Below are 22,876 nucleotides of genomic sequence, written 5' to 3'. Positions count from 1 at the left end.
TTTCTTCATAATTTTGAAAAAACATGGCGGGTTGTTTATGACAGATCTACTTAGGTGTCTTAGTCTCAGATTTAGAATCTAGATCTACTTACTGTAAATCTACTCTAGATTATAGAGGTAATTTAGAATCTACGCATCGCGGCGCATCTATCATCTAGATCTTTATTACAATCATTACATTACATTTGATAACAATTTTGAATTTAGATCTAAATCTAGTCTAGATCTACATCATACTTAGTACATGTGATGATTTAAAATTATAAAATATGATTACTGAGAATGAGATTACTCACACATGATTACTAGACTCTATAGAGTCTAGACTCTAGTCTAGAGTCAGTAGATATAGAATATAGATCTAGATAGAGTTACAGTTAGATTTACGTACTTATACTAAAGTTATACACTTCTAACTTATTTCTAGATCTCTAGTATTACTAGAGATCTAGAAATAAGTTAGAAGTGTATAACTTCTAGTTAACTACTAGTACTAGTACTAGTAGTAAGACTAGTTGAGTAGTTCTCTCTCAGCTCTGTCTCTGTGGCATTTTACGTCTCGAGAGACGATCTTTTCCATTTGCAACTTCTTGTCTGACTAAAGAGGCCAATCCTTGATACACAGCTGCGATCGCAGGTTGGGCATATATAATCACCAGGCGCCGTTGCATTTTCACCCTTCTTTCTGCTTCTGTTGTGTATGACATCTGCAATCTGTGACCCTTCCTGTATATGCTCACTCTCCATGTGGATCTGTCCAGTGCCACCTCTTCCCAGTTGCCAGTGTCGATTTTGAAGAGCTTCATGTCGCGTTTGCATACATCCGTATAACGTAAAAGTGGGCGACCAGCGGCTCTCCTGCCTTCTATTAGATCGCCATACAGGATGTCCTACAGGTGGAAGTCGACCTACTGGCATTCTACGAACGTGGCCAAGCCAGCCAAGGCGTCTGCTGCTGATAACAGAGCGGATGTCCTGGCATCCTGCTCTATGTAGCACTTCCTCATTGGTTATCTTATCTTGCCACCTTATTTTAAAGATCCGCCTTAGGCATCGTAGGTGGAAGACATTCAGCTTTTTTTCCTGCCATGAATAGGTTGACCATGTTTCACTTCCGTACAGCAAGGTGCTCAACACAAATGAGTAGTTCTACTCAGCCTCTAACGACTTAGACTACTAAAAACTTATTAGACTCGAGACTGTCACTTTAGACTTAGACTAGTACAGGTAAGTAGTACTAGATCTAGTAACTAGTTTCTCTAAGTTTGTAGTAGTGTAGTAGTAGTACTAGATTCTAGTAGTAGTAGTAGTACTAGTACTAGATCTACTTACTAAGTGTTAGTACTAGCCCTAGTAGGGCCTAGCCCCTAGAGCAGTGTTTCTCAAACTTTTTTGTCTGCCGGCACAGTAAAAAAAATACCAAAATTTCGCGGCACACCACGAAGAGCAACAAATGTTTTATAATAAAAAGAAAAAAAAAGGGTATTAGTTTACGAGACTAGAAACGCTAAATCAGGTTTCTCTTATATTTTAAGAATATGCAGAAAAAAATGCAGATTACAAATATATAAAAATTTGATTTCCTCGGAGATAAATAGTTTTTAAAAATATAAATTTTGAAGTTTTATTTCTTATAACTATTTTATATTATATTGTCATTGGAAATACACGCCATTTTTGTTTTAAGGTTTAATACTAGACTATCTCCCTTGATATTACTTGCCAACATTTTTCTGTTGCTGTTTTGTCTTTCTTTCTAGCAGCTATTAGATCTAATATTAAAATTCATTTAAAATGATAGCATAAGAACAAAAAACCTTCATTTCAGAAAATTTACTTAAAAATGTATAAGTTGACAGCATAAGAACAGAAATCTCTTTTAGAAAAGTTATTGAAAAAAGAAGAAACATTAAAAACAACATGGTGGTCAGTAAAAGTATCTGGGCATCTAAACTATTACTTTACCTGTTTTTAAATATTACATTTAATGTGAAGGGTGTGCCTGTTTTTGAGAGCAAATGCGATCTAATCGAGGCTGCAAAGTTGACAAACAAACTCGCCTTTCATCGTCTATTGTAAGTAGTCTTTCTCTTTTCTTAGACTTGATTTCAGTCAGTGCAGAAAATCCAAACTCACAAAACCATAAAGATGCGAATGGAAGAATTATTTTGATTGCTTTTAAACTGATTGCAGGATATAACATGTTGATTGAAATCCAAAACACATCCAGGCTTTTCTCGGCAAAACTTGACTTATGAACTGCATCGTTTTTTAAATCAACAAGCTGCTCTTCTTCTTCGGGATGCAAGCGGTCGAGATTTGATGAAGTTTACAACTTCAATCAGTTGATCCAGAACAGACATCAAATCTTTCGGCAAAGATTTGAAGGCAAGAGCTTCTCTGTGGATCATACAGTGAACAACTAATACATTTGGATTTTCTTGACGCACAAGAATGATGAATCCCTTTCTATTTCCCCGCATTGAAGGACAGCCATCGGTGCATACGCAGACACAGTTTGAATAGCAAAATGTTTTCGTTCACCACTTTGAAAATATCTTCGCCTTTGGTCGTAGTTGGTAAGTCTTTGTTAAATAAGAATTTGTTGACACGTTTTTCATCCTGGGCTTTGCCGCTAACGTCAGTGGATTCATCAACTTGAAGAGACCACAGCAGAGACACTTCTTTGTCAGTCACGTCAAAGTGTTCGCAGATTTGATCTTGTAACTCTGACGATAAGTCTTCAATTAACTTTTTCGGCGATATCGGGTCCTAGGATAGTTTCAACAACTATTGCTAAAGCTGGTGCAATGACTGATTCAGCCTCTGTGTGTGCTTTCTTGCATTTTGCTAATAACTGAGCAACTTTATAACTTGCAATCAATCCTTTTTCTGGCAGCTTTAGGTAGTTGGTAAGTTTCTTATCTTGTTTATTTTGTTGAGCCCTGATGTTTTCGAAGTATTCCTTCTGTTGCGCTTTAACAGCTGGATGTTTTGTTTCCAAGTGTCTCTTCAATTTGCTTGGAACAAGGGCCTCATTCGATAGAGTTACTTTACAGATCAGACAGAATGGTAATGGAGACTCTTCAGGTCCAGAAGATATGAAACCATATCTGATGTAATCTTCTTTGTACCTTCGTTTGGTTCCATTTCATTTAACACTTTCGCAGTTTCATTTTTGCTAACATATTTCTCCATGGATAACAATGAATAATGCTTATTGATAATTTGTTACTATTAGTATACTATTAGTATACACCTAAACAATTTACATGAAATACATCACTTATAATTATCATTACCAATTCATGATGGCCTACATCTGAGTCATTATAATAATATATGTATAGTGGAAAATTCCATATAACCTGAAGGGCTAACAGCCCTTTCCGTCACTATGGAGCGATCCACTACTGTTACTGGTCGTGGCAAGTGGGGATGTCATTGCAACGTAAAATGAAAATTTAATAGTAGGCAGACCTGTGTAACGCTGCACGTGTGGCGTTCCGAAAACTCCCATGGCACACCTGCAAATCTTCAGCGGCACACTAGTGTGCTGTGGCACACAGTTTGAGAAACACTGCCCTAGAGTCTAGATTCTAGATCTAGTGATCAAATGACATAGCAACAATGCCTTACTAAGTTAATTACACCCGCAACTTTAAGGTATAATTTGAACTTACGGCTTACACCTATTTATTAAATAGACATATATTTAACATTATATTTAATAATAATTATTTATATTAATAAAACATTAGGCCGCCTTAGCCTTATTATAATAATTTAGCTTAAATTAATTTAATGATTAAACGCTAAGGCAAGGCAGTAAAGGTAATCACTGGTTAAAGTTAAAGTGTTAAACTTCTTCAAAAACTAGACAGATCTATATTTATCTAGATCTACATCTAGATACCCGATTAAATTAACTTCTTAATATTATTAAGAATTAGATCTAAGTCTAAGTTCATTATTCAGTTCAAACGTTCAGATCATCCATCCATGATTATGACATATGTGTGTAGTATATTTACTATAATGATCAGTCTTTTGTAGATCTAGATCTAGGCATTGACTGACATGATGATGAATAATGATGATCATTCATCTGAAGATGATTTTATGTTATTGTCAAATATTGACATTGTTAATCTTTTTAATCTCTAGAGTTAGAGACTCTAGATTCTAGACTCTAATTCTAATCATATCTATAATCTAGACTCTAGACTAGTCTCTAGATTCATGACTAGATCTATACAATGTCTATATTATAGATCTAGATATTCTAGCATTGTATCTAGTTAATCTAGTTATTTATAGAGATGTCTTCGCTAATTAATCTAGAATCTAGATAGATCTCTATATATTGGCTATATAGAGCTAGATAATCTCTTCTATTTGTTTTATCCATATAGACTAGATTCATCATCATCAAACTCCATTAGAGTGAGGGCTTGAGAGGCTCAAATCCTCTCTTGCAAAAGCCCTGGACAGAAACCCTGCTGTCTTGCGTAGTGCATGAATGTCGCCATACAGGTCGAGAATTTTGGGTTTCCCAGACCTGTCAAGACGGAGATCAGCAAGTCTGGGGCAGTCAAACAGAATGAGGCACGGTTTCCTCTTCTTCCCCGCAGCGAGGGCACCGTGAATCGAAATTTGGCCATAGCCGCGAGAAATATGAGCCAACAGGACAGTGGCCTGTCCTGCACTGTGCTATAATAGCTTGCTCAGGCCTGGACAGCCTCCACCACGGGGAAGTGCGGTCAGGGCGCCTCATGCGCTCCCAGACTCCACAGGCTTTTTGGGACTTGTCCCAGCACTCAAACCACTTTTCCATTTCTGTTTTTTGTATTATAGCCAGGGCTTGATGAAAGCTTACAGCCTGATCAGTGAGTGGAATTTGCCCTCCCTGGTGGGCCAAAGAGTCTGCGATTGTGTTGCCAGTCACACCTATGTGCATTATTACAGGGGTGCCATAGCGTTGTTTGATGTTATGTGAAGCCATGATGACAGTGTTGATATTGGGGGGCCATGGTCCGGGGCTTTGCAAAGCATGTAGTACAGATTTTGAGTCAGTGACCACAACAATCTGTGTTGCCCTCAAATGTCCCTCGCCGAGTTGAGAGTCAATGACTTTTAAGGCTTCACAGACTGCCATGGTCTCCGCATCAAAACTGCAAACACTACCACATGGTCCAAAGATTTTGACTGTGTGAGAGCCAAGAAAGTCGATGTAGGCTCCATAGCCTGCACTTCCAGAATCTATTGATGCCGATCCATCAGTGTATGCAAAAATAGCACTGGGCTTGAAGGTATTAATGGTCTCCAGAGCTAGGATTTGAAGGTGGTTAGATGAACGGCTTTGCTTAGTGGCATTAGGGTCTACTAATTTCAAGCGTATGTCTGGGGTTGTTGGGCGACACCAAGGGGGAAAGGGATGAAAGCGTTATAGACTAGATTAGAAAGTACAGGATCTAGATAGAATCTAGATTTTTATCTTCTGAACAAATTAAGTGCTGACGCCACATTGTTTGTGTTTGAATGTTTTAGCTCTGCAATTATTAGTCCTAGGAAAAAATTTTAATTTCTAGCACGGCCAGCAATAGGTATTAAAATGTTATGTCTAACTACCTTGATGTAACATCACTTACAAGCCGAGAATGAAGTTGTGGAGCATGGGAATGGTGACAATGGCTGGTGGTGTTCTTTCACTGGAGTAAAAACAAGAAAATGACTAAATGATGAAAATTAAAAATTAAAACATGTTTTACATATATACTTTATATGTTCAGTTTGCCATTTCTGTAGCAATTGTGGTCGCTAGTCCCTTGCCAAACCTTTCTCCTTTTTCACCTGGGCTTGGGACCGGCAGATGGTGGAGACGGATTTTGGGAGTCAGTTATACAGATCGGGTCTCTGAACAGGAAAATCCTATGCCTATTTTCTACAAAAGGATGAGGAATTCATTGAGACTATCTCCCAGTTTTTCATAGGTCAGACTGTTAAGGATCTATAAAAATTAAAAACATAAAAAATATAATATATAAAATAAATATATATATATATATATAAAATAAAAAAATAAAATATATGGCATGCTGTTAGTTGTCGTTAAAAGTTTTTTTATCCTTACATTAATGCAATGGTCTGTGAATAATTATAAATTTTATACGAAAATGCCATAGTAGTCAATCTTGTTGAACAGTAAGATTATGACATTTTCAAAAGAATTCTTAAAATTCCTGTATTGCAAATATGGGCTTGTGCTATTTTTTTAATTTTTTTTTTAAACTTAAAAACAAATTTAATTTAAGTTTCATACCCAAAGTATGATAGTTATAATTTTCATTTTTTTTTTATTAGTCCCAGTTCACAGTAATGAATACAGATAGGTTTGAAGATGAAAACCCTAGGACAAGTAATGTTACATCACAATCAACACATGTGACTGATGAGGACAGGGACACGACTTGTTCCTCGGAATGCCAGTCCAATCATTCCAAAGATCCTTTTCATCTATCTGATAATGAAGAAGACTCATCAGATATCTACAGGCCTGTTATCAAAAAGCGCTGCATAGCTGTCCTTGCAAATGATTTAAATTTGAATGTTTCTGAAATTGCAGTAAAAAAAACTCCTCGTGTTGCTTATGTTCACAGTCAAGACCTACTAACAAAAGCTAATGAGCTGATAAGAATTGAAGGGAGGGTAAGACTTCTGTAAACTTGGTCGAATGAGATCAAGCATTTTTCAGCTTCTAGATAAGAAAAGAAATTTTTTAGTTTGCATTTAAAAATACTTAAATAATTAGTAAAAGTTAGTGTTTTATAATTTCTATTATAAGCGAAAAATACCACTCACTTACTAACTGATTTATGTACTTATGTATCAAGTGATTTTTTTTAACATATTTGCATGAAATTTTGTACACAGGTTCCTGTCACTGCCTATTTCTAGTTGTAGGCGTGATGACGCGAATGCTTCTTTTGGTATTGCTGTAATGTTCTTTAATTAAATACTTTCTCATACGCACTAGATTTGCAGGTGCGTGAGTACACTAGCGTACTGAACTCTCCAAGCACAAACGTTCTGTATTATTAATAAACGCTCTTGTAGCAGACAAGAATTTTATTACATATAAAATATAGATCACAAAAGATATTGGCGACTTCAGCCATCACAAAATATAAACCAATAAGTACTGGTTGCTCATGCCATGTAGACAAAGTAATCACATCAATGAAAATATAAGTCCAAAGAAATCTCTTAAGTTAACATTAAATCAAATTCATTATGGTACATATTACAGACAGAGAAAATTATATTACGGCCACTCTCTGCTGGAGTTCTTCACTAACTGATTAACATTGACCCTTATTTTAGAGTTCCTTAACTTATTCTCGTGCTTACCAGCACGGAATATTAAAATAGGTGACTGAGTGTCACTTCATGTCTCAGGGGTTCTAAAACTAGACTGTGACAGTTCCTTTTACCTCTTAGCAGAGTCAGAGATTGTACAAAGAACTTTTTGTTCTTGGGGGAAGGGCACATGAAAGTGATACTTTAAATTTATGATCAAAACTTATGTTTGCGTGTCAACGAATTTATAATTCAATTTATCACTAAATTAATTTTATAAGACTAAGACTAAGACTGCTTTATTGATCCTTACGGAAATTTGTTGTGATTACAAGGACTCGTTTCTCATATAAAGACAACACAACAGAAAAATACACATAAATACAACAGACAACATAAAGAGTTCATTCAGCGACTACACACAGGTATCTTGGTGCATTTCATGTTCCCTGATCAATGAGTGGCGGTGATAGAGTCTGACCGAGTGAGGTATGAACGAGTTTTTGTACCGCTCCGTTCTTGTTTTGATTGACAGCAGTCGCCCACTTCGCGACGACCTGGCGTAGTTCTGATGGAGCGGGTGGCCGTTGTCTTCCAAGATTTTTTCGATTTTTCTTAGGCACGTTTGTTCAAAAAGTTCCTTTAAATGTGGTAATGTTGTGAGTTGTGTTGCCAACAACTTATTCCGTATGTTAGCAGATTTTGTACAGTCGCGCCGTAAAATGTCTCAAGGATCTTCTTATTTAATTTAAAACTGTTGAGTTTGTATAGAAAAAAGAGTCGCTGGGCTGTTTTCTTTGTCAGAGTTCCAAGTTGGTCTTCCCATGAAAGCTTGTTGTTGATGATAATGCCTAGATATTTATATGCCTTTACTTGTTCTATAGATCTAGTGTTTATTAGCAGTTCACGTATAGTTTGTTTTTTCTTTCTAAAATCTATTATAAGTTCTTTAGTTTTTGTTACATTCAGTTCTAGAAAGTTGTCGGTGCACCAGTTTGTAAACTCTTCTATCGAGCTTCGATACTGAGTTTCGTCTCCTGAAATAAGACCGACTATGGCAGTATCATCAGCGAATTTAATGAGTTTAACTGAGTCATAGATGCTTCTTATGTCATTAGTGTAAAGAGTGTATAGCACAGGAGAAAGTACACAACCTTGTGGAGCACCCGTACATAGTACTCGAGTTGACGATTTGGTGTTGTTGACTTTAACATACTGGGGCCGTTGGGTTAAAAAGTTTAGAACCCATGCTTGCGAGTAAGGGCTTACATTTAAGTTACTCAGTTTGTTTATCATTAGATGTGGCTGTATGGTATTGAAAGCCGAGGAGAAATCTACGAAGAGGACTCGTGCATATGTTTTGGGTATATCGAGATGCTTATAAAGCTGGTCCAAAAGCAATAGAATGGCATCCTCAGTTCCTCTAGCTGCTTTGTATGCAAATTGGTGAGGGTCTAGGCTGTTATTGACTTTTGCTACAAGTTGTTTAAGGATATATTTTTCAAAACATTTCATAACAATAGGTGTTAGTGCTACTGGGCGGAAATCATTTAAGCAATCTATTTTTGGTTTCTTAGGCACTGGTATGATTTCTGAAGTTTTCCAGATGTTTGGAATTACGCACGTTTGCAATGACTGGTTAAAGATATGACAGAAGATAGAAGAAATTTGCTCCGCACATAGCTTGATCAGCTTGCCACTAATTTTGTCTGGTCCACAAGCTTTTGTTACGTCTACTCTTTTAAATAACAATGTCACTTCATCCTCCGTTACAAAATTGACGTAGGGCTCTTGTTTTCCTTTGGACAGAGTGTTGAAAAGTTCTTTGTGTAGATCAACAAAATCTTCTTTGTCAAAACGAGAATAAAAATAATTTAGTTCGTTGGCGAATTTCTCATCATCAGCCACTAAAATTTGTTTTCGTTTTGAGGCGCAGCCTGTTATTTTCTTTAATCCCTCCCAGCATTGTTTTGAGTTGTTCTTTGCAAAGAAATTCTCAATTTTTTCTTTGTATGTTTTTTTCCCTTCAATTATTGCTTTTCTCAGTTTATTTTTAGCATTTATAAACTCTTCGTTGCTAGCCTTATACTTTGTTTTCTTTTCAGTAATAAGGTGTTTGATTTTTTTGGTCATCCAGGGCTTATTGTTTCCATAGACTTGTATTGTTTTTGTTGGAATTGTTAACTCCTCGCAGAATGATAGATATGAGGTAACAGTTTCTGTTAGTTCGTTTATGTCTGGGCAGTTCTCAATAAAGATTTCCCAGTTAGTTTTCTCAACGCATCCTCGTAGTTTTTCTACAGCCTCTGCAGACCACATCTTGACCGTTTTTATAACTCTCTTTGTAGTTTTAAGAGTAGGTTTGTAATTTGGTATAAGATGGAGTAATACATGGTCAGATTCTCCAAGTGGGAACAAACTTTTACATTTGTAAGCCTGCTTAATGTTTACGTAGCATTTGTCGAGCGTTCTGCCCTGCCTTGTGGGGAGGGAGACATACTGGCAATAGTTTGACAGTGTGTTGTCAATATTTAGGTTGTTGAAATCTCCAGTTACGATACAAACAGAGTCCGGGTGTTTTGATTGTACATTGTGTAACACATCAAAAATTATTTCCGACGCAGTCGCTGTGTCAGCCGTCGGTGGTATGTACACAACAACAACACACACCTGGGTGAATTCTCTAGGCAAGTAGTAGGGCCTAAGTGTGACACACATAAGTTCAATGTTAGGGTCACAAATTTTATTCCTGATGTTCACATTATTGGCGTTGCAGTATTCCTTGTTTATATCCTTGTTTATATATTCCTCCTCCTTTTGACTTTCCACTATTAATTGTTCTGTCTGCTCTTATAGTCATAGTCATTATGAAAATACTTTAAAAAACAAATGTTTGTATTCTAATGTCGCTGTGATTTAAAAAACATGTTTTCTCTGGGGTATTAATACTAAATATTGAACTTTTCTGAGGAAGAGATTCAATAACACTTTTAAGAAAATCAATTGTATTGTTCAGTATGCATATATTTTCATCTGTATTAGTTGACTTTGCCTCCATGTTCATAGGTTTACCAATAACTAGAAGATGTGACTCTGTAATTCTCTCATATTCCCACTCCTTTGAATCGCATGCATCCATTTCAAGGTGGCTAAAAGTGTCTCCAGTATTGAACAGATCACTCCATTTATCTTTCATAAAGCCCTGAGGTTTCTACTTGTGCCTCAAAACTTACATCCTGAGGGTCTTTACAATTCATGAACCAAAGGTTTGAAACTTTCTCCCAGTTGAGCTTCTTGCAGACCATATGCATCACTACATTCAACAAATACTTAAGAACCCATTTTTAAAAACATTTTGAGTGTAATTTGCCTTTTATTTTAATTATTTCATATAGTTCTCAAAGGGATTTGAATCCACTGTGTTTAATTAACAGTGCAAAATAAATAATTATTTTTATTATCTTATGATCTGCACATGCACAGCACAGCTAGGGTCACAGAACAAGTAGCTGTCATGAATATTCATTGAAATTCTTTTTTAGCTTTAAAAAAAATACACATTTTAAAATTTTATATACCGGTACCTGTATAGTCCTAATATACTGATTTATCAAGAGCAAAGGTATTCACATGAAATTTTGTACACAGGTTCCTTTTACCACTCACACTGCTCACCAAGTCAAAGTAGATTTGCAACCTGAACCCTGAAAAACCACCATAAATTTTCCTTTATTTTCTTACTTTTTCCCTAAGTCAAGTTTTGAAAAAAAAAATTACTTTTCTTTAAACACAGCCTAAACTAGAAAAAACTAATTTGAATAGCATCAAAAAGATCTAGATCTAGATAGCAAGAAATTATATTTTGTAGCATTGTCTTTTTTTTTCCCTCCAAACTTGAACTGATGGTCTGAAGAAATGTTTGTGGTGTCTGATACTGTACATTGTTTGCCTTAACATTAAAGGATGCCTTCTATAGCATATTTCATACCAAGGAGTGCTATTCAAATTTATGCACAAAATGAGTTTAAATACTGCTAAAAACGGAAGGAAATTTAATCCTTTACCTTTCATTAAGTGAGCTTTCTTTAAGTTAACATATTGGGTTGAAATAGCTAATAAAAAATTGTTTCTGGTAAATCTAAGTTTTTGCGCTTATAATACAGATTGATTTGAGAAGCTGAATCAAAGTTTGGGAGATTGTAATTAGGACTTTTTTTTTTTTGAGTGTGTGAGAGTGAGGTAATAGAGTGGATAAGAAAAAGTGATACTATAATTCACAGGCCCAAAGCTTGTGTGCATGTGTATTGGTGGGCACATTATAGCAAGTTTTTCCAAATCCAAAAGTCTATCTTGGAGAAATTACAATGCCCAGGTTAAAAAACTAAACCAAACTGGGGGTATCTAAGAGAGAAAGAGAGCATGCCATTTTCATTGTACAGATTAACAGGCTAAATATTATGTTAGTGATTAGTGATTATTTAAATATGGCCTCTTGATTGAAATTTTGAGAGAAGAAAAGAAGAGGAGATGTTCTGGCCACAATAAGCAATAGACAGCCTGGAAGCAAAGCAATAAGCGTAGCTGGTATTTAATTCTTGTGTAATATTTCTTAACATCTATAAACATTTTCTATGGAAAAATTAACTGATTAATCATTAACTTTTAAAAAAATGTATCATTTCACAGGCAGAGCTAGTACATAGTTTGATTAGAACTTATGGACTTTTACAGTATCTCCAGTAAGAAGAGTTAGATCATTTTGTAAGATTTTAGATAATGGATTTTATAAAAAAAAAATTCCTGAAGAAGTAATAATTTTTCTTTCAGAACACTTCTTTTTCCATCCTGACTAACCTGAACTTGAACAACTTTCTCTTGCATTATATTTTTACTTCATCTTCTAGAGTTGTGACACCTAGGCCTGCCACTCAGTCAGAGATTCTAGCCTTCCACAGTTCAGACTATATCCAGTGCCTTCAAGATATCAGTGCAGTAAGCGATAGTGAGGACATTGAGGAGCAGCACAAACATGAAGTTGAAAGCTATGGGCTTTGTAATTGCTTTTCTTTCTTTTCAAGACTTGGCCTCTTTTTTACTTTAATAGTCAACTGGTCATTCATTTGTTTCTGTATCTTCCTTTTTTATGCTTTAAGAGAACAGTTTGAATTTTTTTTACAAAGCTTGTATCAACTCACTCTGTCTGGTACACATTTTTACAAGATATTTCTGCCACTTACCTTTCTATGATCAATTTGAAGCTTTGCCCAATTATTCATTGTCCCTAAAAACACCATAAAAAGAGTTGACCAATTATAATATCAATTAGTCATAATCAATTAATTTTTTAAAATATAGACAGTACTAGTGAAGGGGAGATAAGCTTTGTGTTGAGAATTAGGTTGTCCCCTAAAAATTTTAAACTAACATTTGATAGCTATAAAACCTTCTAATTTATATGCACTTCACTGCTCAGTGGACTGCCTTCCATCAAGAAGGCTTGAACCCCTGAGTTTGAATTCGTTGTTTTGTCTAGATATTTCTTTCTTCTATCTATAATATCTTAAACTTGATCTACATGTCTGTAGCTTTCTCTAGATTTAAATGATAGTCTTGCAAGATTTTTATCTTTCATTACTAATATCTATGACAATATGATCTCTGATCAAACTGTTTTTTAGCTTGTCAAAGTTGCAGCTTTTGGCTAGTTTCTTGGGGGCTGTAATATGAGTCAATGCTCTCAGCCTCCTAGTTGCTTCTTGTGTGTGTGTGTTGAATGCATACTTTTTGTTTGTTTTGTTAAATCTTCTGATGTAGAACTCTTCAAAACTATTAAAAATCTTTTTGTCCTGCCCTTTTTCAAGTCCAACACATCTGTTGCCTCACTTCCAATGACATTCTTTAACTTTGCTATACACATCTTCTGCCTCAGCTGTGACATTAGTGGCTTTCTCATAATTTTCCCAATCTCTACTAAATTTTCTCCAGTTGGCTGCCATATTGCCTGTTTGAAGCAATGGTTGCGGTACAGGACTTTATCTGCTTAGTGTTGCCATAGTAACATTTGTTCTTTTACAATTCCTTTAAGTCTCTATAGTTTGTACTATTTTTTCCTTTAATTTATTTATATATGGCTGCCGCCATGTTAAAATAAACACTTGCATTGAAACAACAAACACTTTCATAAAGTAAACATGATTCTTTATTCAGCCATCTTGGCTTCCACACTGTCCTGTATGTATGTGCATAACTCTTCATACAGTATATCTAAAAGGGGCTTAACACACACTATTAGTCAAATTAATGAGTGGACATAACATTTCATCAACAATTTGATTTTCAGAATCCCACAGTTTTTCAATGTTCTCTTTAGAAGATGAATAATATCACTACATACATTATTATAATTTTTTTTGATAGTAGATATGAAACTTAACTTGAATTGAAAGATACTATTAAAAAATCACTTCTTTTCTTTACAGCCTATGATTGTCCCTTGCAGAAAGATTTGCTTGAAACAGCAAGCTTAATAAGTGGGGCATCGCAGGCAGCATCCCAGCATATAATTAATGGTTTAGCAGATATTGTGATCAACTGGTATGGTGGCTGGCATCATGCTAAGAGGTAAGTTCCATGTAGTTATAGCATTGTATATTTAGTTTCCAAAATTTTCTTAGACTTGTTATGGAGTGTGTGTGTGTGTTTCTATGGTGATGGTGGCAAGAGGTTAGGTATGCAGTGAGTCACAACAGCAGTAGGGAGTAGAAAGTTTCCTCAAATCAAATATTTCAAACTCTGTTCCCATGGCTGTAAATTGTGTGATCACTTCTCTGTACATTGCTGTTTATATTATTTATGATTTTTAATGTGTCTTGAAAACATCTTAAAAGGTGTTAAAGCACTTCTATATCTTGTTGAATGAACAGGCCAACACGACCTGGGAAAAGGAAGTTGGGGGATTTCACTTCAAACTAATATGTTGACAATGGAAAGGGCATCACGCTTTAGGTGACCTTACTCCTTTTTACAGTCTACAGTCATAGCATATGAACCCATATCTAAAGAATAACAAACGTTCATACGACCATTATGATAACACAGTTCCATGACTTTCCTCAATATCTTTCAACCCAGTCTGGGTGAAAATCCCCAACTATCATAAATGAAAGATTTCTACCATCACCTGATCTCAAACATTCTTGAAGCAGAAACCCACAACCCTATTGTTGTAGGTGGTTGTTGATTTGTAGCACCAAACTGCTGGTGGACAATTAAACCTCTGTAAGCATATTATATCTTAACTTATAGAACTTGAAATAACTTCAATAACTAAATAGAATGTTTATTGCAATATAAACAAATTCAACCTGAGATAAAAATGAAATCAATGAATTAAACTTAAGTAATAATATAAAATAGTATTCTAATTAAAATCTAACTCACTACAATAGCACTTAATTTCAGTCTCAGATTCTGAAGTCTAAGATCGCTGATGACAATGCCACCTATCTTGCATCATTCACAACCAATTGCCGTAGAAACACACTCCATAACATCTATGCTGTTTATGTCCCTACTTGACAACGCTACTTTTCATTATAGTGGGTGAAAGATAAAAATGTACTTGTGTTTTTATTTTCTAGAGATACAGCCTCAGGTTTCTGTTATATCAATGATGTTGTATTGTGTATATTGAAATTAAGACAACAATTTGACAAGGTTCTCTATGTGGACATTGACCTGCACCATGGAGATGGTAAAACAAATAGAATAACATCTTAGCTTAAATTTGATTGAAATATCGTCTTTTTATGCTAGTTTGTGAAATTATTTTTTTTATGCTGTCCAAATCAAAGTTCCTTTGCTGCCCAAATGTATACTTTAAAGAAGTCTTTGAAATGTCTGTAAATATTATAAAGTCAATTAAAAGAAATGTTTTATTTTAGTTTAGTTTTGTAGAAAAAAAAATGGAAAAGAGCCTTTTAAATTTTTCAATCAACATAAAAGAAACAATTTGAAAATAAAACTGATTTGAATCATGTCATTCATTAAAAGAAAGGAAGGAGCTGATTTGTATTAATTTCTAGGTTGTTGTTTTTTTGTCAATGTGAGCTGTTTCAGATGAGGTGGGGCAATATTTATAGGTGTCTTCAGAATTTATTTAACCACTTCAGATACATTATTACTTGAAGTCTAGAAAAATTACTTTAACCACTACTTATACATTATTGCCAGGAGTTAAGAATATTAAATGACTATTTTAAATATTATTGCTAGAAGTTTAGAAGAATTATTTCCACTTGGCAGAAAGTATTTCAAGATTATGAAAATAGTCTTGTTTGTTTATGTCTCTAAATGACAATTTTGAATTTCTTTATTTACTTCTAACTCCAATATTTCAGGGGTTGAGGAGGCCTTTGCAACAACATCCAAAGTCATGACTGTATCATTCCACAAACTGGCACCAGGCTTTTTTCCAGGTTTAGTATAATACTCATTTGTTTTCAAGATCTTTTTAGAAGGATATTTAGTTTTGTAAAATGTTTTATATGTTCCTTCAGATTCTAAAGTCAATTACATTGTAGCCCATTACTCCTGCAGGCTGACTGGGGATAGCAGCAGGTATGTTTCGAACCAAATGACAGTCCAGAACCCTTACCACACTACCAAGCAGCCATCTTGGATAGTTAGAGTGTCACATTTAATACATAATTTGTTCAATAACTTATGTACACTTATTCTGTTGTTATTTATAAGAACGCACATCTGTCTTAGTTCACTGCGATCAATGGATAATCCCAACTAATTCTAAATATCTTCCCATCTATATTCTCTTTTGTCCATTTCTGTTCTTTGTGGACTAGTTTTTGCTCGGTTAAATGTATTTTGTCACGTCTTTGTACTAATTTAAGCTTTTTGACTGGAAATGCCCCCAAAAAATCAATCCTAAAGGTTTATTACATTTTAGATGTTTTTATTTGTATGAGGGGGCACAAACCAAAATTACTTAAAATGTTTCTTTCTTCTAATTGTCACTAGATTAAAATATATGTTTTAAAAAACTAGAGAATACTGTTCCAAATAATGTGAAACTTCTAGTGCTCTAACTATTGATATTTTATAAAAAAAAAGCTTTTGTTTGAGAGCTGAATACCAACTTGGGGATTAATAAGGGATTCTATTGAAATATCTATTCAGAACCATGTTTCAAATTAACAACTAAGGAGAAATCAAAGCTACACAATGTTTTTTTTTTTTTTTATTTTCCAGTTTCTCCACTAATAGTGTCCTGGTGATTGATTCCTAAATGGATTTAAATGTGTCAGTTCCTGCATGTTCATAATCACTTTTAATTAAGGTTACACAAATAGAGTTTCTACACATGAGCCCATTTTGTTTTCTATTTACATTTGACACTGTTAACCTGTTTATGCCTGACATAAACTAAATTCAGCTTAAAATAAGACTGACCAAAGATCTATATCAATTTGTAAAATTCTAATGTTAAAAAGTTAAATTGATGTCATGTTAATTTATTTTTTCTATACAAGTATGATTAACAATACATAAATATTCAAATACAACTGTTTTTCTCTCTCACTTAGGTTCTGGGGAGTTAAACGATGTAGGCACTGGTCGTGGTAAATATTTTACTGTCAACATTCCTTTAATGGATGGTATCAAAGACAAGGAATATTTCAGCATTTTCACTAAGTTAGTTTTTCTTGCATTTTATTTATACATTATTCAGTAGCAGTCTGGATCTTTATCCTGTTGAAGCAAATGTTTATCTTTATTAACTCATTCACTGTGGTGCGTCTACCTCAAGGGCACGGGATGTCTTTGCAATAGACGTTCTTACCCTACCTTTGTTTCGTTGCATTTTAAAATCTAAATTTTTAACTAACAACAGTTGAACTATTTTTATTTTATAAAAGAGTTCTTCATCCTTTGTTACATAGAAAGTACAAGCCATAGACTTGTATATTGTATCTAGACTGGAAATGGAGATCTTTTAGCATAGGATGAAGCAACATTATTAGTATCTAGATTTAGATCTAGCATTGTCATTAGGTTTAGGCCTTGGTCTTAGGCTAGGTCTGGAATATAGATCAAGATTGACTAGATCTATGCTTTTATCTTTTACACCTGGATAGATCTAAGCCTATGATAAATGAAAACAACAGAAATGACAGATCTAATTCCAATATTCATCCATGCTTGGTCTATTTTCTAGCAATTATTTTTAGTATTGTTTATTTGTAAAAATCATCACGACTATACTGATTCAAGTTGCACTCTGTCTTGTAAGTCTTCAAAAAGGTTTACTACTAAATAAAAATGAAATATAAAAGTATTCTAGATCCATAATTTATGACAAAGGAACAGTAATAATGATCTAGGTCGAGATCTTAGGTCAAATGAATAAGAATTGTTATTTTCCTTTTGCTAGTTTAAGATTTACACTTTGATCTCTCTCCAGCCTATGTCTTGTACTGGTCTAGTATTAGAATGAAAGATGTTTAGGCAAATAAAAAGAAGATAAATATAGATCTTAATCCCATTCATTCACATGTACATAATATTTGAGTACATTTGATTGATAGATTTAGTACACATTTAGTACTATTGTTATTAGTAGTAAAAGTGCAATATTTTTCCCTTTTTACTGATTAGAAAAGCCTGGTAAAAATAATAGTATAATCAGTGATTCATCATCTTTTATTGACTATTTTATCACTATTCTTTTTCATAAAGCTGTAAATATTCTAATATGCTGTTTCAACAGTAATGCAGAGATCAAAATCTATATTTAGATTTAGGTCTCTAAAGATGGCATTCATTTTTTAGGGTCATATTATTTAGATTATAATTTGTATCTAATATTTAAATGTCAAGATGTTTACATTTTCACATTCTCCATTCATTTACCTTTAATCTGATACCATATATGTTACTATGGCATCATTGGTACTTAAAAATAAATTTTTGTTTTATCCCTGTTTGGAACGTTTTCTTTTTTTTTTTCTAAAAAAGTAGCTTTCTTTAAAAAAGAAATACATCGCAGTCAATGAGTTAAGGGATGGTGTCAATGGCAATGAATGTTAAACACTTTGAATTAATTTGTACTTTGTTGCATCTTAATTGTACATTATTAAGTATGATGATTGTATCAGTTATATATTTAGTTGGCAATAAGTTGGTTTTAAGACAGAAGAAATTTGTGTTACCTGTATATTGAGCGTCTGATACTTTGTGGTGTAAGATCATACGACAGTATTCCTTGGACATTATTAGCTGTATAAATTGATCCTTTTCATTTACTCACTATAAAGTCATCCCTACTTTTAGCTCACACATTCAGCAGTCTTAAACAATGGGTAACTTGAATTTTTTTTATTTATTTTTTTAAAATAATTTTCTTTATCCTATTGAGCTGAATTTTTGCACATAAACTAGTATTGTGTGACAACACCTTTTTTAAAATTCCAGAAAGATCACTTCATTAATTATTAGTCTATTATTTCTTTAAATTTCCTGGGTATCACTTCTGTCTTGTTTCAATTGGAATTATACTGTGCAGTCATTATTCTCTCCCTCAATTTCCTTATAGACACTATCCTTGTCATCACTTTCTCTTCATAGTGTGTGTGTGCCTAGTTTCTACTTGCATTGTTTCTATAGCATTCACATTTGTTTGTCTTTGAGTACACAGATCTCCTACTACTTTGAGTACATAGATCTCCTACTACTTTGAGTACATAGATCTCCTACTACTTTGAGTACATAGATCTCCTACTATTTTGGCAGTTCAAAGGTTCCAAGTAGTTTGGATTTTTATCTTTGTTGAACCAAAGTTTATATTTTTATCAGACAAATCTTATTTAATAATGACAAATTATTTGAAACATAGACAATTGAAGGTATAAAAGAAACAATTGAACTTCATTAGCCTTTTGATATTACATTAGAGCATTCATCATACACCATGATTGTATTTTAGTCAAATTCTGCTTTAAATGCTTTATGACATTATATCTCAACAGAGTTATGAAACAAGTTAAAGACAGATTTCTGCCTGATGCTATTGTCATGCAATGTGGGGCAGACACTTTGTCAGAGGATCCCATGACATCTTTTAACCTGACTCACTTTGGTATTGCTAAATGTGTCTGTTACATGCTGACTTGGAATTTACCTACAGTCTTACTTGGTGGAGGTGAAACTGAACACTTTTTACTCTCTCTATTTTTTTTCTCAATTGACTTGCACATCATTCAGATTCTACTAAGCAAATGAGTTTCTTACAAATCTCCAATGAAGATGTCCATATTCTCGAATGAAAACCATATTTTATAGTATGAGTCTTACTAGGCTACTTATTCTAACTTGTGCAGATTTGATTTATTTTATTCCCAATACTAAGATTACTTATTCTAAAAAAAAAAGGGCCAAATACTATTGATAAGCCATATGTGAGAGATCTGACACACAATTTTATTTTCAACTCTATATAATTTTATTCTAGTCACCTTATTACTTAATAATAATATTAATCTTTGAAGAAATTGGTCTTACAATGGTGTATTACACATTTTTAAAAAGTATAATAATAGCAAACAAAATATATCTTTATACCACAATTTTAAGCAACCATGATGTGAATTTTACATGAGAAAGTTGTACTTGATTCAATAATGCTAAGGGAGCAAAAGAGATTTTGTCTATAGGTTTGTTAGAGTGATCAGTGTTTTGTTTCTTGCCAGATATGGATGTTACTGTAGCCTAAGTCTTGAGTTCTCTTGTAGGACATGAAACATAGTGATAGAAAGACAGTGACTTCCATCATTGCTCTTGGTGAAACATAGGTGACCTAAAAACTCAACAGCAAAAAGCTGGCTGAATTTAGAAGAAAAGTTGGGATAATTTCCTTGAATTTGGTTCACTTTTTAGAAGCTAAATATTCAGATTAAATGAAAGGAGCATAGATTCAAGGGAAAAAAAGCATTTATTTTGTTCTTTTCTTTTTCCTGTAACAGGTGGCTATCATTTTCCCAACACAGCAAAGTGCTGGACATTCCTAACAGCACTGGCTGCAGGAAAAAAATTACCTGTGGACATACCTGAACATGAGGTGATTGTCTTTTTTCATGACATCTCAATGTGACTATAATTGTGTATCTTTAGACTAAACTGCATGAAGAATTTAGGGGGAAAGAATGAGAATAAACATAGGATTCAATATTTTGCTTTTGTAAACTCCCCTTCTATTCATTCTTATCTGCCTTTATGTTAACAGTCCCATAAAACATAAATAATCAAAGTTATCTGTAGGTCCGTATAAGGAATTATGCAAAAAGAAAATCACTTTTATGAGCAGCTCTACAAAACTCAATGAACTGAACTTCAAGCAATGGTTTATCTTTCTTTTTTTCTTGTATGTTAGTAACACAGTGATGGGAACTTTCCTGACATTTAAGGAAATCCTAAAATTTGATCAGACCCATTATTTCAATAAGATACACTAGTTCATAAAATAGGGGTTTACAAACTTTCCTGAAATTTGTGCAAAGTCTGTTCCAATCACTAGACTAACAGATGAGATAATTAAAAATCACTATATAAATTGAGAAAAAAGCATTTTTAAGAAAATTTTAAGCTGATGATACCAGAAACATTGATAAAACTTAAAATTAGATTTTCTGTCTTGATAAGCAGAACATTGATAACAATAAATTATAGGTACAAGCCACACAAGCTGTACAGAAAGAAGAAGTGAAAGGAATAACAGGAAAAACAGTTCACAACCTAAATACATAATACACATATTATGATACAGAATTGTTTGAATAAGAACCCAATAGAACCCCCTAGAATGAGAGATTCTAAAAAGATGCACATCATGGTTAGGATTAAGATTTTGGGTAAATCTTGTCAACAAAAAAATACCAACTACAAGTATGACAAGACAAACTAGGGTATTAATTTTGGGGGTTTCAAGAAGAAAAAAAAGTGACAGATCTAAAACCGAAAATAGATTTAGACAGGTCTGAAAAGAAAAAGAAAAAATTTGCTTTTGATGCTCCGCTTGAAGGTTAAGAAAAAAAGGTTTATAGTTAATATACATAAAGGTTAATTTTGGACATTTTTTTTTCTCAAGCACTTCTTAGACTATGGTCCCAGCTATGAGCTGACCACCTCACCTGGGAACAAAAGGGATTTGAATACTGACCAGTACTTAGCAAACATAGTATCTACTATAGAAAGTAGGTTGAGTTAAATATTTCTTTTTTTTTTTTTTTTTTTTTTTTTTTTTTTTTTTTAAGAAATAAGTTTTTATTCTAAAATTAATTTTTGAATTCTTCTTTTTCAGAAAATCTCAACAATGTAAGTTTGTCCTGACAGCAGTCAATGACTACAGAATCGTAGTACTTTTTTTCCCAACAGAAGCTATTATGTGCTGCTATTTGGTCTCAGTATGAGTGAAACTGATCTGTTCTCCACTACAAGGTGTGCCTATCAAGTTGAACACATAACTGGCCAGCAGATTGACATTTGCTGATACTTATAACAATAAACCTTTTGATCAAGCTGCAGCTATTATGTTGACCTTCTCTTCACACCTAAGGGTCCTAGGGTTTGAGGTTAGCACTTGGTAACACATTGACTACAAACCCTTGTCATTACCAACCAGAGTTGTCCAGAAACCATTGGCAAATGTTTTTAGTGTTGAGCTCTGTTGAATTATTGTCACATTAATGTATTGAGTTCTTATTTCTAGTTTGTGTAAACTGTTAAATATTAAAGTAAATCCAATGATTGTCAAGGAGCATGTTTACATTTGTTTACAATTTCATGTTGACTTTCTCTGTTAACACTTTGTTGTAATATTGAACATTAAAAAAGACAAAAACTTTGGCTTGCTCTTTTGATCTCAATGTAATTCCATTGAAGTTGTATTTAAAAAATACATCAGAAGTAATCTCAATGATTAAAAGTAACAAAATATATCAGAACTAATAACTAAGAAAAACATTAAAAGAAACGTATTGATTAAAATGAATTCACTTCACGTTGTACTTCTAGAAAATCTAGTTCATCATTTAAATAAGTTTTTATCTTGAGACTGATATTTAAATAATACTGAGACGATGAAAACTTGTCAGTAAATTTCACATTTTTGTTGTTTCAATATAAAGCATATTGAGTTGGTTCTGTTTCTCTTTCATGCACTGCATTGTTTCATTCACTGTTTCCAAAGACTCTCTCTGTAGACGTCATAGCTTCTACCCGGCCACACCTGTCTGTCAACTGAGTAGGTGAAGTCAAACAAGTAAGTCGTCCCGGCCACACCTGTCTGTCAACTGAGTAGGTGAAGTCAAACAAGTAAGTCGTCCCGGCCACACCTGCCTGTCAACTGAGTAGGTGAAGTCAACAACAGGCATTAGTTATTTAAGAACAAATGAATTGCTCTTCAAGTTGATTAAAAGAAGTATTGTTCATGTTATTCTTGTTTGTA

General features: G+C 33.8%; 1 protein-coding gene across 4 annotated transcripts; it reads left to right on the top strand.

Annotated features, from left to right (window-relative positions):
- Positions 1-22,275, top strand: LOC106072796 (histone deacetylase 8-like). Of its 4 annotated transcripts, none has more exons than XM_056033461.1 (13): positions 8-117; positions 1,097-1,227; positions 6,364-6,708; positions 12,046-12,098; positions 12,264-12,412; positions 13,839-13,980; positions 15,000-15,112; positions 15,759-15,836; positions 16,962-17,070; positions 19,404-19,576; positions 20,397-20,491; positions 21,518-21,623; positions 21,731-22,275. In XM_056033461.1, exons 3-13 carry the CDS (start codon positions 6,379-6,381, stop codon positions 21,757-21,759), a joined length of 1,377 nt encoding a protein of 458 aa, XP_055889436.1. In that variant the 5' UTR covers positions 8-117; positions 1,097-1,227; positions 6,364-6,378; the 3' UTR covers positions 21,760-22,275. The 4 variants fall into 4 exon arrangements, with proteins under 4 accessions (XP_013088693.2, XP_055889438.1, XP_055889436.1 ...); XM_056033462.1 differs by lacking the exon at positions 1,097-1,227 and adding an exon at positions 5,809-5,993 and having other exon boundaries at positions 9-117; XM_013233239.2 differs by lacking the exon at positions 1,097-1,227 and having other exon boundaries at positions 1-117.
- The last annotated feature ends 601 nt before the right edge of the window (positions 22,276-22,876 follow it).

This window comes from Biomphalaria glabrata, chromosome 6 (assembly GCF_947242115.1).
Source record: "Biomphalaria glabrata chromosome 6, xgBioGlab47.1, whole genome shotgun sequence".
Lineage (NCBI taxonomy): Eukaryota > Metazoa > Mollusca > Gastropoda > Planorbidae > Biomphalaria > Biomphalaria glabrata.
Note: the sequence above shows the minus strand (reverse complement) of the source record. Positions and strands in the feature narration are given on the sequence as shown.

Excerpts from the sequence above, each read along its gene's own strand:
- LOC106072796 (XM_013233239.2), top strand. The coding sequence starts at position 6,379 with ATGAATACAGATAGGTTTGAAGATGAAAACCCTAGGACAAGTAATGTT. Across the intron at positions 12,099-12,263 it reads GGACTTTTACAGTATCTCCA|AGTTGTGACACCTAGGCCTG; the intron begins GTAAGAAGAGTT and ends TTCATCTTCTAG. Across the intron at positions 20,492-21,517 it reads TGGACATACCTGAACATGAG|CACTTCTTAGACTATGGTCC; the intron begins GTGATTGTCTTT and ends TTTTTTCTCAAG.